The following is an 18,182-nucleotide window of genomic DNA, read 5'->3' on the forward strand; positions in this document are numbered from 1 at the left end:
AGGTATGTGGTACTCCACTACAACTCAGGAAACCAAGCAGTTTACAGGCTACAGATTAAGGTATGTGGTACTCCACTACAACTCAGGAAACCAAGCAGTTTACAGGCTACAGATTAAGGTATGTGGTACTCCACTACAACTCAGGAAACCAAGCAGTTTACAGGCTACAGATTAAGGTATGTGGTACTCCACTACAACTCAGGAAACCAAGCAGTTTACAGGCTACAGATTAAGGTATGTGGTACTCCACTACAACTCAGGAAACCAAGCAGTTTACAGGCTACAGATTAAGGTATGTGGTACTCCACTACAACTCAGGAAACCAAGCAGTTTACAGGCTACAGATTAAGGTATGTGGTACTCCACTACAACTCAGGAAACCAAGCAGTTTACAGGCTACAGATTAAGGTATGTGGTACTCCACTACAACTCAGGAAACCAAGCAGTTTACAGGCTACAGATTAAGGTATGTGGTACTCCACTACAACTCAGGAAACCAAGCAGTTTACAGGCTACAGATTAAGGTATGTGGTACTCCACTACAACTCAGGAAACCAAGCAGTTTACAGGCTACAGATTAAGGTATGTGGTACTCCACTACAACTCAGGAAACCAAGCAGTTTACAGGCTACAGATTAAGGTATGTGGTACTCCACTACAACTCAGAAACCAAGCAGTTTACAGGCTACAGATTAGGTATGTGGTACTCCACTACAACTCAGGAAACCAAGCAGTTTACAGGCTACAGATTAAGGTATGTGGTACTCCACTACAACTCAGGAAACCAAGCAGTTTACAGGCTACAGATTAAGGTATGTGGTACTCCACTACAACTCAGGAAACCAAGCAGTTTACAGGCTACAGATTAAGGTATGTGGTACTCCACTACAACTCAGGAAACCAAGCAGTTTACAGGCTACAGATTAAGGTATGTGGTACTCCACTACAACTCAGGAAACCAAGCAGTTTACAGGCTACAGATTAAGGTATGTGGTACTCCACTACAACTCAGGAAACCAAGCAGTTTACAGGCTACAGATTAAGGTATGTGGTACTCCACTACAACTCAGGAAACCAAGCAGTTTACAGGCTACAGATTAAGGTATGTGGTACTCCACTACAACTCAGGAAACCAAGCAGTTTACAGGCTACAGATTAAGGTATGTGGTACTCCACTACAACTCAGGAAACCAAGCAGTTTACAGGCTACAGATTAAGGTATGTGGTACTCCACTACAACTCAGGGAAACCAAGCAGTTTACAGGCTACAGATTAAGGTATGTGGTACTCCACTACAACTCAGGAAACCAAGCAGTTTACAGGCTACAGATTAAGGTATGTGGTACTCCACTACAACTCAGGAAACCAAGCAGTTTACAGGCTACAGATTAAGGTATGTGGTACTCCACTACAACTCAGGAAACCAAGCAGTTTACAGGCTACAGATTAAGGTATGTGGTACTCCACTACAACTCAGGAAACCAAGCAGTTTACAAGGCTACAGATTAAGGTATGTGGTACTCCACTACAACTCAGGAAACCAAGCAGTTTACAGGCTACAGATTAAGGTATGTGGTACTCCACTACAACTCAGGAAACCAAGCAGTTTACAGGCTACAGATTCAATCAGTTATGAACTTCACAGGGTGGTGAAAGTGCACGGTGATGCTTGATGCTCCTTTCCAATTAATATCCAGGGTATTATTCTGGTGACATGATGATCGATGCTTGCTTGCCGTTTGACAAATACAAATATTCTTATCCATAATAATCTCATCATGTAGAATGTATCATGTAGACTAATCTCATCATGTAGGCAGTATCTTCGAGCTGTTGGCTAGAGCCAAGACCAGAGTAAGCACATTTGCTATTTTACGCAACGGTTTTGTGATAAAATTGTAGATGGGTTAGCTGACAACCTCACGAAAATGATGTGCAACGCTTCCATGGGGCAGAAGTCATTGTGTTGTTGTGATTCTGGACGGCCAGATTGCTAGCAAGAATGACAAGAAACTGCCATGTGGGGAATCATAAGTGACTCGTTTCAGCTAGTTTCATCTTGTTCTGGATACCATGTCTTGTTTTCAGGTGTTTGACTGATTTCATGTCAATGCTAATATGGCTCAAATTCGCTAGCTAACCAACAACTGTAACACTGTATTTGAGAGACAACAAGTGCTCATTGTGCAAATTTATTTATGTTTTCAATAAACATTGGAGACTGTAATGATGTCATGTCATAGTATTGTGTGGACCAGGGGAGGGTTAGTAGATCATTTGTTTGGTGCCAGAGAGTCTACATTCCGTTATGTCAAAGGAGATTACTGATGTTGATCTTAGAATAATTGATGGACAGGATATAGTGACAGGGGTAAAGGGTAACAACATCAAAGAATTGGAGTGCCCATGGAGGTTTACCAGATGTTCGTGGAGAGACTTGTAACAGAGTGTATATATAGAGAGAGTGGATATTTGTTCTGGAGTTAGGAAGTTGGAAGAGGCAGGGCTATGTCTGTTATAACTAACCATGGTACCATATTAAATATCTTATATGAACTCCCCATCAAAAGTGTCTAAGTACATCCTTACATTCGTAATCACTTGATACCCTAGAAACTCATCATAACAGATTGGCTTCTAAACGAACAGGATGCAGTTCACAGCCGAACTAACAGGTAAGCAGACTTTCATTTTTTTGATTATGTCAAATTCTGCTTATCTGTGGTAAGGCTTAGCTGTAATGAACATTTAAGCAATATTTTTAAAAGGGGACGATGAGTGGTATTGAGTTATGTAAGAGATATCAAATAGGACTATGACATGGTGTTATGATTTAAAAAATAGGGTATGATCGAAGTAAGGAGTAAAAGCAACAGAAGGACAAACAAGTGGGCGCAGGGCAACCGTGATGTAAAAGTACATCATAAAGAGAGTGGGTATTATTCCCTTAAAGCTACATTATAAATGAAAATGGGCGCAGGGCACCCTTAATGATAAAACATTATAAAGAGAGTGGGCAAGGCACCCTTGATGTAAAATACATCATAAATAAGTGGGCGCATGGCACACTTAATGTACAGTGCATTATAAAGAGAGTGGGTTTTTAGTCCCGTAGTGTGTAAGACGACCAGGAGATGGAGCCAATGCAATGTAACATATTGAATCATAGCACCAAAACGACAAATAGGAACTACATTTTAATACAGATCAGGATGGGGATTTTATTTAAGTGTTTAATTACTAATAATTGCATGAACTAATAGTAGTAATGAATGGCCAGCTTAGTAGACCGATATCTGGAAAAACAGTCACCATTAAGAGTAAAGCAGAGCTTCATTTAACTCGAAGAGAGAGACAGGAAATGACGAAATTATTACAGGCAAGTCCGCAGTTAGAATAAGTATTTTGTAAAAGTAATGTAAAGTTAAGTAATTGAATGGGACAACATGGGCTATCTTATGACCAAAGAGCAGAAGGTAATTTGAATCTGAGGGGTGCAAAATAAATTGGGTATAATAATTTGATATAAATTTGGATAAGAAGTTACGATATATAACATAATTAATTAATTGAATATCAAGGAGTGGTATGGAGATTGTGAGGTTATTTTAGAGAGTAGTAGAAAGGTCTGTATTTTCTGGACAGGCAGGGCCGTGTCCGGGAATTTACTGTCAATTTTTTTGGTTCCGCTGGGAAAATGTTTGAAGAGATTTGTGTGTATTGAGAATTGGTTAAAAACACCACGAAGGGATTATTTGATGTGAGTAACTAGACGTTTCTAACGCTATATATGTATTAACTTGCTCACCCAAACGTAGACGTACGTCACGGGTGGGGGAGTCATTAATATGGGTTTTCTAAGTTTGTACCGTTGTTGGATCATGTGATAGAGATACGGTTTAAGGAATAAACTGACCATAAGTCATGTGGTTATAGACGTAATGTGTAATATAGTACAAAGCCAATATAGGGTTTCCATTGAAGTAATTATCAGGGTAGAGCTAAAGGGATGGAACTTAATTTTATTCAGAGGGTAGGATGACAAACCATTGTAATTGGGCTATTTGTGGGATTTATTTGTCAATTCAATGTCAAAGAGTAAAATCTATATTTATGAGTGTAATTCAACTGCTGGTATGTGTTGTGTGCACGGATACTACAGAGTATTTGGTTTGGTGATGTTGCATGGAAGATTTGTAGCGTGTTGTGGTTTAAATAGAAAGACACTTATTTAACGGGTATAGAGAGAGGATTGCGTGGTAGTAATTTTTTTTTTTTGGGGGGGGGCGTTGCCTAAAGGTGTGCTAGATTAAACGATTGAGAATGGTGACGTAAAGTCTATAAATAAATTGGGTATTGATCAAATGGATATAAGTTCAATATAGGATGGTAAACTACAGCACATGTTTACATGTACATTTTAGTCATTTAGCAGACGCTCTTATCCAGAGCGACTTACAGATTTTTAATTTTTTTATTTTATTTTTACTGGCCCCCCGTGGGAATCGAACCCACAACCCTGGCGTTGCAAACTCCATGCTCTATCAACTGAGCTACATCCCTGCCGGCCATTCCCTCCCCTACCCTGGACGACGCTGGGCCAATTGTGCGCCGCCCATGAGTCTCCCGGTCACGGCCGGCTGCGACAGAGCCTGGATTCGAACCAGGATCTCTAGTGGCACAGTTAGCACTGCGATGCAGTGCCTTAGACCACTGCACCACTCAGGAGACGTTACTTGTAGCCTACTTGGTGTTACTTGTAGCCTACTTAGAAAGGACAGTTACCTACGTCTGCTGTATTCTAATAATGGAGGAAAGGACAGTTACCTACGTCTGCTGTATTCTAACAATGGAGGACTGGGGGTTTCATTGTGATGTTAGTTGATAACAGGGGAAATAGGATGTAGTTTACGACGCATAGAGAAGCGAATGTCTTATATTCATGGAAAAGTGAAGCAAGAGAACACAGAGAATAATAGGAATATTAAACAGGGATAATGTACCTTTGTTAGAAGTATTATGGAAATACTATTGTAATAGATCAACTGAACCTAATATGAAGTTACTACAGCAAGTTCAGATGGTTAATGTTGTTACGTTGGTTTTTAAACCCTACGATAGAGGTAAATGCAGAACGCTGTTTGAGAATGTGTTTTATTTTGTCTACTAGTTTTTTTTTAATTGAAGAGTTTCCATGTTTTTGTCTGCGGGTGTTAACCATTGGGGCTCGCTGAAACGTGAGAGCGCTGTAAGGGACATTATGGCTTACGTTAGGTGTACAAGGATCAGTGGTTGCTTTTTCAGTTCTGCCCACACATTTTTCTACAGGATTGAGGTCAGGGCTTTGTGATGGCCACTCCAATATCTTGACTTTGTTGTCCTTATGCCATTTTGCCACAACTTTTGAAGTATGCTTGGGGTCATTGTCCATTTGGAAGACCCATTTGCGACCAAGCTTTAACTTCCTGACGGATGTCTTGAGATGTTGCTTCAATATATCCACCTAATTTTCCTTCCTCATGATCCCATCTATTTTGTGAAGTGCACCAGTCCCTCCTGCAGCAAAGCACCCCCACAGCATGATGCTGCCACCCCCGTGCTTCACGTTGGGATGGTGTTCTTCGGTTTGCAAGCAACCCCCTTTTTCCTCCAAACATAACGATGGTCATTATGGCCAAACAGTTCTATTTTTTTTCATCAGACTAGAGGACATTTCTCCAAAAAGTACGATCTTTGTCCCCATGTGCAGTTGCAAACCGTAGTCTGGCTTTTTTATGGCGGTTTTGGAGCAGTGGCTTCTTCCTTGCTGAGTGGCCATTCAGGTTATGTCGATATAGGACTTGTTTTACTGTGGATATAGATACTTTTGTACCTGTTTCCTCCAGCATCTTCACAAGGTCCTTTGCTGTTGTTCTGGGATTGATTTGCACTTTTCGCACCAAAGTACGTTCATCTCTAGGAGACAGAACGCTTCTCCTTCCTGAGCGGTATGATGGCTGCATGGTCCCATGGTGTTTATACTTGCGTACGATCACGATTTTTTGTGATTCTGAGGATCAGAAGGAACGTGCGTTGTGTCTTAATCGATTTGATACGTTTGAAGTGTTGTGTGTGTCGCTTCGGAACAGGGCACCCTTCCAGAGGGTTAGGGTTAGGGTGAGGGTTATATCTGGCGTTTCGTGGGAAGTTTATTTGGAAGAGATGAAAAATATTCCTGGAGTGATTGAAGCTGTCGTGGTAGAAATATTTGACTAGATAATCAACTCAAAAATATCTCTCAAGACACCGGAGCCTGTGAATTCAAGAATTAGACTTTATTGCATCACAAAGTCCAGCTTGCTCCATAGAACAAACAGTCTCTCTCTGGCTTAGAGATCTCTTATATCCACACAAATGAAAAAACATGCGTACATTCCTAACTTTTTTTTAGTTCTGTACCACCCCTCTCATTCTATCATTCTATTGGCTGCGTGCTTAGGCCCCTTCTTAAAAAAACTAATGTAATGCATACCATGTGTCTATAACAAGCCCATGGGCCACAGTTTAAGAGCCCCTGTGAAAGAACACATGCATTCATTTAAAACACAGCATATACTCCATGTCTATATTCCTTATTTAAGCATGTATCTGGATTATAAAATATCAAACATGTTCATTCTGTTTCACCATTATCCTTTCATAACACATTATAAAACATTTATCATTCATCATCCTCCCCAGCCCCTGAGATTATGTGCATGTGGCCATGTGTCAGGTCATAAGGTCATAAGCATAAAGAAATGCTAACACTAGTTCCATTGTTACTCCAATCTCCACACAGCCATCACGTCATTGACATTCCCAGACCAGCTGCAGGGAGTTTTATGAAAAACACATAAATGTCTCTGCTTTGACCTCTCCCTACATTTGCCTTAATGATACATAAAATAATACCATAAAGCACGTCGAATGAATCTAGTGGTGAATGGGGAAAAAGTGAAGAGTTTATCTGTTCTTTTCTTTTTTTTTATGGAGTCTCTTCCTAATGAAGTACGGTTAGGGTATATTAACTACAGAGTCAGAGCATTTATCCCAAGAACAATGCAGTGTGGACATTGGAAAGCTTTTGGTCATGTTTCAAGTGTTTGCAGAAGGGAGAAGCAGAGACGTACAAGATGTGGAAAATATCAAATTATGTGTTATAAAAGTGAAGAAAATGTGACACGTTGTAATTGCGGTGGGAATCATGAAGCCACGTCTTCTGAATGCCCGACCAGGGTGAAAGAGGATGAGGTGGCCCTAGTCAGGGCTGTCCAGAGCATTTCATATGCAGCAGCTGTTAAAAGGGTTGAGGGTTTGATTGTTGCACCAGAAGAGTCCATGGTAGTGGATAGGCCTTCACTGTCTTACACCAAGAGGATCCTGACATTTTAAAGGTTAAAAATGGCCTTTATCGCTATGGTGATAAATGGCACTGCCAAGGTGGAGAGGAGGTCCAGGAAGATTGAAATCATTGTGATTGCGGCGGAGCGGTTCCTGGGGCTGAAAGATTTCACAGCAAAGGAGTGACATGGAATATTAGCAAAAGCCGTCCGACCTTCTGAGGTCCTAGAGCCGGAGAAGGGAGATATGGAGAACTAAAAGAAGGAAGAAGTGGGAGTTTTGTTTGTTTTGGCAATGTACTATTTTTATTAGGGTGGATTGTTAGAATCACTATTAAGTATGGATTTATTTATTTTAATTTTATTTTTGGTTTCAAAACGTCCAGTTGGTGGCGCCAATATAACTTTTGGATGTAGTCCGCCATAAAACCCACAGAAGAAGAAGAAGACGCGCTGACGTCGACAAAGCGGAACTGATAGAGGATTCACGTGATTGTCAGTCGGACATGTTTCCCCAGCAGACAATTTACAGCTGGTCTGGACGGGTGCGATGTATTCGGCAGGAACAGAGAGTTTGATCAAACAAGCCAGGTAAGACCCAGCACCGGCAGTTAGCGGTGTTCAAGCCGGGGAAAGGACACTGTTCTCCGCTTGTTTCTGTCCGTCGTCCCCCGCCACTGTCATGTTGTTTGGTGTTAGCTTGCTCTTGTCACTGCGCGACCACAAACCGAGTTGCACACAAGGTACACTGAACAAAAATATAAACGCAACAATTTCAAAGATTTTACTGAGTTACAGTTCATATAAGGAAATCAGTAAATTGAAATAAAATCTTTAGGACCTAATCTATGGATTTCACATGACTGGGAATACAGATATGCATCTGTTGGTCACAGATACCTTTTAAAAAAAAGTGTAGGTGCGGGGATAAGAAAACCAGTGAGTATTTGGTATGACCACAATTTGCCTCATGCAGTGCATCTCCTTATAAATAAATAAGTCATTTAGCAGACGCTCTTATCCAGAGCGATTTGGTCTCCCGAGTGGCGCAGTGGTCTAAGGCACTGCATCGCAGTGCTAGCTGTGCCACTAGAGATCCTGCTTCGAATCCAGGCTCTGTCGTAGCCGGCCGCGACCGGGAGACCCATGCGACGGCGCACAATTGGCCCAGCGTCGTCCAGGGTAGGGGAGGGAATGGCCGGCAGGGATGTAGCTCAGTTGGTAGAACATGGCGTTTGCAACGCCAGGGTTGTGGGTTCGATTCCCACGGGGGGCCAGTATGAAAAAAATAAAATAATGAATGCACTCACTAACTGTAAGTCGCTCTGGATAAGAGCGTCTGCTAAATGACTAAAATGTAAATGTAAATTTACAGGAGCAATTAGGGTTAAGTGCCTTGCTCAAGGGCACATCGACAGATTTTTCACTTAGTCGGCTCGGGGATTAGAACCAGCGACCTTTCGGTTACTGGCACAGCGCTCTTAACCACTAAGCTACCTGCTGCCCTATCCTTCGCGTAGAGTTGATCAGGCTGTTGATTGTGGAATGTGGTCCCACTTCTCTTCAACGTTAAATTAAAAATGGCTGTGCAAAGTTGCTGGATATTGGCGGGAACTGGAACACGCTTTCAAACACGTCGATCCAGAGCATCCCAAACATGCTCAGTGGGTAACATGTCTGAGAATGCAGGCCTGGACCAGAGCAGTCAGTGTAGTTAGTCGGAGCGCAGCCTGGACCAGAGCAGTCAGTGTAGTTAGTCGGAGCGCAGCCTGGACCAGAGCAGTCAGTGTAGTTAGTCGGAGAGCAGCCTGGACCAGAGCAGTCAGTGTAGTTAGTGAGAGAGCAGCCTGGACCAGAGCAGTCAGTGTAGTTAGTGAGAGAGCAGCCTGGACCAGAGCAGTCAGTGTAGTTAGTCGGAGAGCAGTCTGGACCAGAGCAGTCAGTGTAGTTAGTGAGAGAGCAGCCTGGACCAGAGCAGTCAGTGTAGTTAGTGGGAGAGCAGCCTGGACCAGAGCAGTCAGTGTAGTTAGTCGGAGCGCAGCCTGGACCAGAGCAGTCAGTGTAGTTAGTGAGAGAGCAGCCTGGACCAGAGCAGTCAGTGTAGTTAGTGAGAGAGCAGCCTGGACCAGAGCAGTCAGTGTAGTTAGTCGGGAGAGCAGCCTGGACCAGAGCAGTCAGTAAAGTTAGTGAGAGAGCAGCCTGGACCAGAGCAGTCAGTGTAGTTAGTCGGGAGAGCAGCCTGGACCAGAGCAGTCAGTGTAGTTAGTGAGAGAGCAGCCTGGACCAGAGCAGTCAGTGTAGTTAGTGAGAGAGCAGCCTGGACCAGAGCAGTCAGTGTAGTTAGTGAGAGAGCAGCCTGGACCAGAGCAGTCAGTGTAGTTAGTGAGAGAGCAGCCTGGACCAGAGCAGTCAGTGTAGTTAGTGAGAGAGCAGCCTGGACCAGAGCAGTCAGTGTAGTTAGTGAGAGAGCAGCCTGGACCAGAGCAGTCAGTGTAGTTAGTGAGAGAGAGCAGCCTGGACCAGAGCAGTCAGTGTAGTTAGTGAGAGAGCAGCCTGGACCAGAGCAGTCAGTGTAGTTAGTGAGAGAGAGCAGCCTGGACCAGAGCAGTCAGTGTAGTTAGTGAGAGAGCAGCCTGGACCAGGAGCAGTCAGTGTAGTTAGTGAGAGAGCAGCCTGGACCAGAGCAGTCAGTGTAATTAGTCGGAGAGCAGTCTGGACCAGAGCAGTCAGTGTAGTTAGTGAGACAGCAGCCTGGACCAGAGCAGTCAGTGTAGTTAGTGAGAGAGCAGCCTGGACCAGAGCAGTCAGTGAGAGAGCAGCCTGGACCAGAGCAGTCAGTGAGAGAGCAGCCTGGACCAGAGCAGTCAGTGTAGTTAGTGAGAGAGAAGCCTGGACCAGAGCAGTCAGTGTAGTTAGTCGGAGAGCAGCCTGGACCAGAGCAGTCAGTGTAGTTAGTGAGAGAGCAGCCTGGACCAGAGCAGTCAGTGTAGTTAGTGAGAGAGCAGCCTGGACCAGAGCAGTCAGTGTAGTTAGTGAGAGCGCAGCCTGGACCAGAGCAGTCAGTGTAGTTAGTGAGAGAGCAGCCTGGACCAGAGCAGTCAGTGTAGTTAGTGAGAGAGCAGCCTGGACCAGAGCAGTCAGTGTAGTTAGTGAGAGAGCAGCCTGGACCAGAGCAGTCAGTGTAGTTAGTGAGAGAGCAGCCTGGACCAGAGCAGTCAGTGTAGTTAGTGAGAGCGCAGCCTGGACCAGAGCAGTCAGTGTAGTTAGTGAGAGAGCAGCCTGGACCAGAGCAGTCAGTGTAGTTAGTGAGAGAGCAGCCTGGACCAGAGCAGTCAGTGTAGTTAGTGAGAGAGCAGCCTGGACCAGAGCAGTCAGTGTAGTTAGTCGGAGAGCAGCCTGGACCAGAGCAGTCAGTGTAGTTAGTGAGAGAGCAGCCTGGACCAGAGCAGTCAGTGTAGTTAGTGAGAGAGCAGCCTGGACCAGAGCAGTCAGTGTAGTTAGTGAGAGAGCAGCCTGGACCAGAGCAGTCAGTGTAGTTAGTGAGAGAGCAGCCTGGACCAGAGCAGTCAGTGTGATAAAAGTATTAATAAATACACAATGAGTATAACTTGGTTATACAGGGGGAACCAGTAACCAGTAACGACTCAATGTTCTTTATTTTACCCTTATTTTACCAGGTAAGTTGACTGAGGACACATTCTCATTTACAGCAACAACCTGGGGAATAGTTACAGGGGAGAGGAGGGGAGGGGGATGAATGAGCCAATTGGAAAGGGGTACGTGGTCCGTGGATGAAGTGTTCTCCGTCGTCCCCTCTTGTGGTGGTGGTCCGTGGATGAAGTGTTCTCCGTCGTCCCCTCTTGTGGTGGTGGTCCGTGGATGAAGTGTTCTCCGTCGTCCCCTCTTGTGGTGGTGGTCCGTGGATGAACTGTTCTCCGTCGTCCCCTCTTGTGGTGGTGGTCCGTGGATGAACTGTTCTCCGTCGTCCCCTCTTGTGGTGGTGGTCCGTGGATGAACTGTTCTCCGTCGTCCCCTCTTGTGGTGGTGTTCCGTGGATGAACTGTTCTCCGTCGTCCCCTCTTGTGGTGGTGGTCCGTGGATGAAGTGTTCTCCGTCGTCCCCTCTTGTGGTGGTGGTCTGTGGATGAAGTGTTCTCCGTCGTCCCCTCTTGTGGTGGTGTTCCGTGGATGAAGTGTTCTCCGTCGTCCCCTCTTGTGGTGGTGGTCCGTGGATGAACTGTTCTCCGTCGTCCCCTCTTGTGGTGGTGGTCCGTGGATGAAGTGTTCTCCGTCGTCCCCTCTTGTGGTGGTGGTCCGTGGATGAAGTGTTCTCCGTCGTCCCCTCTTGTGGTGGTGGTCTGTGGATGAAGTGTTCTCCGTCGTCCCCTCTTGTGGTGGTGGTCTGTGGATGAAGTGTTCTCCGTCGTCCCCTCTTGTGGTGGTGGTCCGTGGATGAACTGTTCTCCGTCGTCCCCTCTTGTGGTGGTGGTCCGTGGATGAAGTGTTCTCCGTCGTCCCCTCTTGTGGTGGTGGTCTGTGGATGAAGTGTTCTCCGTCGTCCCCTCTTGTGGTGGTGGTCTGTGGATGAAGTGTTCTCCGTCGTCCCCTCTTGTGGTGGTGGTCCGTGGATGAACTGTTCTCCGTCGTCCCCTCTTGTGGTGGTGGTCCGTGGATGAAGTGTTCTCCGTCGTCCCCTCTTGTGGTGGTGGTCCGTGGATGAAGTATTCTCCGTCGTCCCCTCTTGTGGCTGTTTTCTCAGTCTTTCTTCTTCTCCTCCTCAGTAGTAATATTATTAATAATAACAATAGCAGTTAGCCCCTCTGGCTCCCCACGCCCCCTAGTGGATAAACATTACACAAGGCCCCTCTGGCTCCCCACGCCCCCTAGTGGATAAACATTACACAAGGCCCCTCTGGCTCCCCAAGGCCCCTAGTGGATATACATTACACAAGGCCCCTCTGGCTCCCCACGCCCCTAGTGGATAAACATTACACAAGGCCCCTCTGGCTCCCCCACGCCCCCTAGTGGATATACATTACACAAGGCCCCTCTGGCTCCCCACGCCCCCTAGTGGATAAACATTACACAAGGCCCCTCTGGCTCCCCACGCCCCCTAGTGGATAAACATTACACAAGGCCCCTCTGGCTCCCCACGCCCCCTAGTGGATATACATTACACAAGGCCCCTCTGGCTCCCCACGCCCCCTAGTGGATAAACATTACACAAGGCCCCTCTGGCTCCCCACGCCCCCTAGTGGATAAACATTACACAAGGCCCCTCTGGCTCCCCACGCCCCCTAGTGGATAAACATTACACAAGGCCCCTCAGGCTCCCCCACGCCCCCTAGTGGATATACATTACACAAGGCCCCTCTGGCTCCCCACGCCCCCTAGTGGATAAACATTACACAAGGCCCCTCTGGCTCCCCAAGCCCCCTAGTGGATAAACATTACACAAGGCCCCTCTGGCTCCCCACGCCCCCTAGTGGATAAACATTACACAAGGCCCCTCTGGCTCCCCAAGCCCCCTAGTGGATATACATTACACAAGGCGCCTCTGGCTCCCCACGCCCCTAGTGGATAAACATTACACAAGGCCCCTCTGGCTCCCCACGCCCCCTAGTGGATAAACATTACACAAGGCCCCTCTGGCTCCCCAAGCCCCCTAGTGGATATACATTACACAAGGCCCCTCTGGCTCCCCACGCCCCCTAGTGGATATACATTACACAAGGCCCCTCTGGCTCCCCACGCCCCCTAGTGGATAAACATTACACAAGGCCCCTCTGGCTCCCCCACGCCCCCTAGTGGATAAACATTACACAAGGCCCCTCTGGCTCCCCCACGCCCCCTAGTGGATAAACATTACACAAGGCCCCTCTGGCTCCCCACGCCCCCTAGTGGATAAACATTACACAAGGCCCCTCTGGCTCCCCACGCCCCCTAGTGGATAAACATTACACAAGGCCCCTCTGGCTCCCCACGCCCCCTAGTGGATAAACATTACACAAGGCCCCTCTGGCTCCCCACGCCCCCTAGTGGATAAACATTACACAAGGCCCCTCTGGCTCCCCACGCCCCCTAGTGGATATACATTACACAAGGCCCCTCTGGCTCCCCACGCCCCCTAGTGGATATACATTACACAAGGCCCTCCCCAAGCCCCCTAGTGGATATACATTACACAAGGCCCCTCTGGCTCCCCACGCCCCCTAGTGGATATACATTACACAAGGCCCTCCCCAAGCCCCCTAGTGGATATACATTACACAAGGCCCCTCTGGCTCCCCACGCCCCCTAGTGGATAAACATTACACAAGGCCCCTCTGGCTCCCCACGCCCCCTAGTGGATATACATTACACAAGGCCCCTCTGGCTCCCCACGCCCCCTAGTGGATAAACATTACACAAGGCCCCTCTGGCTCCCCACGCCCCCTAGTGGATATACATTACACAAGGCCCCTCTGGCTCCCCAAGCCCCCTAGTGGATAAACATTACACAAGGCCCCTCTGGCTCCCCACGCCCCCTAGTGGATAAACATTACACAAGGCCCCTCTGGCTCCCCAAGCCCCCTAGTGGATAAACATTACACAAGGCCCCTCTGGCTCCCCAAGCCCCCTAGTGGATAAACATTACACAAGGCCCCTCTGGCTCCCCAAGCCCCCTAGTGGATAAACATTACACAAGGCCCCTCTGGCTCCCCAAGCCCCCTAGTGGATAAACATTACACAAGGCCCCTCTGGCTCCCCAAGCCCCCTAGTGGATATACATTACACAAGGCCCCTCTGGCTCCCCAAGCCCCCTAGTGGATAAACATTACACAAGGCCCCTCTGGCTCCCACGCCCCTAGTGGATAAACATTACACAAGGCCCCTCTGGCTCCCCACGCCCCCTAGTGGATATACATTACACAAGGCCCCTCTGGCTCCCCACGCCCCCTAGTGGATATACATTACACAAGGCCCCTCTGGCTCCCCACGCCCCCTAGTGGATAAACATTACACAAGGCCCCTCTGGCTCCCCCACGCCCCCTAGTGGATATACATTACACAAGGCCCCTCTGGCTCCCCCACGCCCCCCTAGTGGATATACATTACACAAGGCCCCTCTGGCTCCCCCACGCCCCCTAGTGGATAAACATTACACAAGGCCCCTCTGGCTCCCCAAGCCCCCTAGTGGATAAACATTACACAAGGCCCCTCTGGCTCCCCACGCCCCCTAGTGGATATACATTACACAAGGCCCCTCTGGCTCCCCACGCCCCCTAGTGGATAAACATTACACAAGGCCCCTCTGGCTCCCCAAGCCCCCTAGTGGATAAACATTACACAAGGCCCTCCCCAAGCCCCCTAGTGGATAAACATTACACAAGGCCCCTCTGGCTCCCCACGCCCCCTAGTGGATATACATTACACAAGGCCCCTCTGGCTCCCCACGCCCCCTAGTGGATATACATTACACAAGGCCCCTCTGGCTCCCCACGCCCCTAGTGGATAAACATTACACAAGGCCCCTCTGGCTCCCCAGCCCCCTAGTGGATAAACATTACACAAGGCCCCTCTGGCTCCCCCACGCCCCCTAGTGGATAAACATTACACAAGGCCCCTCTGGCTCCCCAGCCCCCTAGTGGATATACATTACACAAGGCCCTCTGGCTCCCCACGCCCCCTAGTGGATAAACATTACACAAGGCCCCTCTGGCTCCCCCACGCCCCCTAGTGGATAAACATTACACAAGGGCCCCCTCTGGCTCCCCACGCCCCCTAGTGGATAAACATTACACAAGGCCCCTCTGGCTCCCCACGCCCCCTAGTGGATAAACATTACACAAGGCCCTCTGGCTCCCCACGCCCCCTAGTGGATAAACATTACACAAGGGCCCCTCTGGCTCCCCACGCCCCCCCTAGTGGATAAACATTACACAAGGCCCCTCTGGCTCCCCACGCCCCCTAGTGGATATACATTACACAAGGCCCCTCTGGCTCCCCACGCCCCCTAGTGTGGATATACATTACACAAGGCCCTCCCCAAGCCCCCTAGTGGATATACATTACACAAGGCCCCTCTGGCTCCCCACGCCCCCTAGTGGATATACATTACACAAGGCCCTCCCCAAGCCCCCTAGTGGATATACATTACACAAGGCCCCTCTGGCTCCCCACGCCCCCTAGTGGATAAACATTACACAAGGCCCCTCTGGCTCCCCACGCCCCCTAGTGGATATACATTACACAAGGCCCCTCTGGCTCCCCACGCCCCCTAGTGGATAAACATTACACAAGGCCCCTCTGGCTCCCCACGCCCCCTAGTGGATATACATTACACAAGGCCCCTCTGGCTCCCCAAGCCCCCTAGTGGATAAACATTACACAAGGCCCCTCTGGCTCCCCACGCCCCCTAGTGGATAAACATTACACAAGGCCCCTCTGGCTCCCCAAGCCCCTAGTGGATAAACATTACACAAGGCCCCTCTGGCTCCCCAAGCCCCCTAGTGGATAAACATTACACAAGGCCCCTCTGGCTCCCCAAGCCCCCTAGTGGATAAACATTACACAAGGCCCCTCTGGCTCCCCAAGCCCCCTAGTGGATAAACATTACACAAGGCCCCTCTGGCTCCCCAAGCCCCCTAGTGGATATACATTACACAAGGCCCCTCTGGCTCCCCAAGCCCCCTAGTGGATAAACATTACACAAGGCCCCTCTGGCTCCCCACGCCCCCTAGTGGATAAACATTACACAAGGCCCCTCTGGCTCCCCACGCCCCCTAGTGGATATACATTACACAAGGCCCCTCTGGCTCCCCACGCCCCCTAGTGGATATACATTACACAAGGCCCCTCTGGCTCCCCACGCCCCCCTAGTGGATAAACATTACACAAGGCCCCTCTGGCTCCCCACGCCCCCTAGTGGATATACATTACACAAGGCCCCTCTGGCTCCCCACGCCCCCTAGTGGATATACATTACACAAGGCCCCTCTGGCTCCCCACGCCCCCTAGTGGATAAACATTACACAAGGCCCCTCTGGCTCCCCAAGCCCCCTAGTGGATAAACATTACACAAGGCCCCTCTGGCTCCCCACCCCCCCTAGTGGATATACATTACACAAGGCCCTCTCCCCCACGCCCCCTAGTGGATAAACATTACACAAGGCCCCTCTGGCTCCCCAAGCCCCCTAGTGGATAAACATTACACAAGGCCCTCCCCAAGCCCCCTAGTGGATAAACATTACACAAGGCCCCTCTGGCTCCCCACGCCCCCTAGTGGATATACATTACACAAGGCCCCTCTGGCTCCCCACGCCCCTAGTGGATATACATTACACAAGGCCCCTCTGGCTCCCCACGCCCCCTAGTGGATAAACATTACACAAGGCCCCTCTGGCTCCCCCACGCCCCCTAGTGGATAAACATTACACAAGGCCCCTCTGGCTCCCCACGCCCCCTAGTGGATAAACATTACACAAGGCCCCTCTGGCTCCCCACGCCCCCCTAGTGGATATACATTACACAAGGCCCCTCTGGCTCCCCACGCCCCCTAGTGGATAAACATTACACAAGGCCCCTCTGGCTCCCCACGCCCCCTAGTGGATATACATTACACAAGGCCCCTCTGGCTCCCCCACGCCCCCTAGTGGATAAACATTACACAAGGGCCCTCTGGCTCCCCACGCCCCCTAGTGGATAAACATTACACAAGGCCCCTCTGGCTCCCCAAGCCCCCTAGTGGATAAACATTACACAAGGCCCCTCTGGCTCCCCACGCCCCCTAGTGGATAAACATTACACAAGGCCCCTCTGGCTCCCCACGCCCCCTAGTGGATAAACATTACACAAGGCCCCTCTGGCTCCCCACGCCCCCTAGTGGATATACATTACACAAGGCCCCTCTGGCTCCCCACGCCCCCCTAGTGGATATACATTACACAAGGCCCCTCTGGCTCCCCACGCCCCCTAGTGGATAAACATTACACAAGGCCCCTCTGGCTCCCCACGCCCCCTAGTGGATATACATTACACAAGGCGGACTTCGCCTCTAGGTAGAACGCAGCCCCGACTCCGCCCGTGTGCACGCAGATCAACCGAGAGGAGCTTGTAGCCGCCTTTAGCTAACTTGCCAAACTATTCTGAAATAACTTTTCTTTAATTTTTTTTAAAGGAAAGCTTGAAATTGGCATGGTCTAATTGACTCAACAACCAAAAAGACATTTTTTAAGTTTAGCTTTCTTAATGAATCAGAAAATCAACAGTTATTTCTGGTTGCTAATCAAAGTTAGCTGGCTAACTCATTGACCCTGCTTTGTAGTATACCTCCCTGGAGTCGTTCACCACTAACCCGGAGCTGTGATGTTGTTTCCAGGGAGATCGGGGAGGCGGAGCTCCAGAAGTTCTACAGTAGGATCACCAAGCAGCTGACGGGTAAAGAATACGGCCATGATGTCATCGACTCACTCCAGAGACTACACCTCATACTGGCCTCTACCAAGTACACTAGGAGGTACCCTAAACCCTACACCCTAAACCCTAACTGACTACACCTCATACTGGCCTCTACCAAGTACACTAGGAGGTACCCTAAACCCCTACACCCTAAACCCTAACTGACTACACCTCATACTGGCCTCCACCAAGGACACTAGGAGGTACCCTAAACCCTTAACCCTACACCCTAACTGACTACACCTCATACTGGCCTCCACCAAGTACACTAGGAGGTACCCTAAACCCTACACCCTAAACCCTAACTGACTACACCTCATACTGGCCTCCACCAAGTACACTAGGAGGTACCCTAAACCCTACACCCTAAACCCTAACTGAC

At 48.8% G+C, this 18,182-nt stretch overlaps 1 protein-coding gene across 1 annotated transcript in view; it reads left to right on the forward strand.

Annotated features, from left to right (window-relative positions):
• The first annotated feature begins 7,832 nt into the window (after nucleotides 1-7,832).
• Nucleotides 7,833-18,182, forward strand: part of LOC121559395 (AP-5 complex subunit zeta-1) — an 82,836-nt gene continuing 72,486 nt past the window's right edge. Inside the window, 2 exon segments of the mRNA XM_045211076.1 lie at nucleotides 7,833-7,952; nucleotides 17,721-17,858. Of these exon segments, the coding sequence (XP_045067011.1) occupies nucleotides 7,912-7,952; nucleotides 17,721-17,858 (179 nt within the window). The 5' untranslated portion in view covers nucleotides 7,833-7,911.

Source organism: Coregonus clupeaformis, chromosome 35 (assembly GCF_020615455.1).
Source record: "Coregonus clupeaformis isolate EN_2021a chromosome 35, ASM2061545v1, whole genome shotgun sequence".
Lineage (NCBI taxonomy): Eukaryota > Metazoa > Chordata > Actinopteri > Salmoniformes > Salmonidae > Coregonus > Coregonus clupeaformis.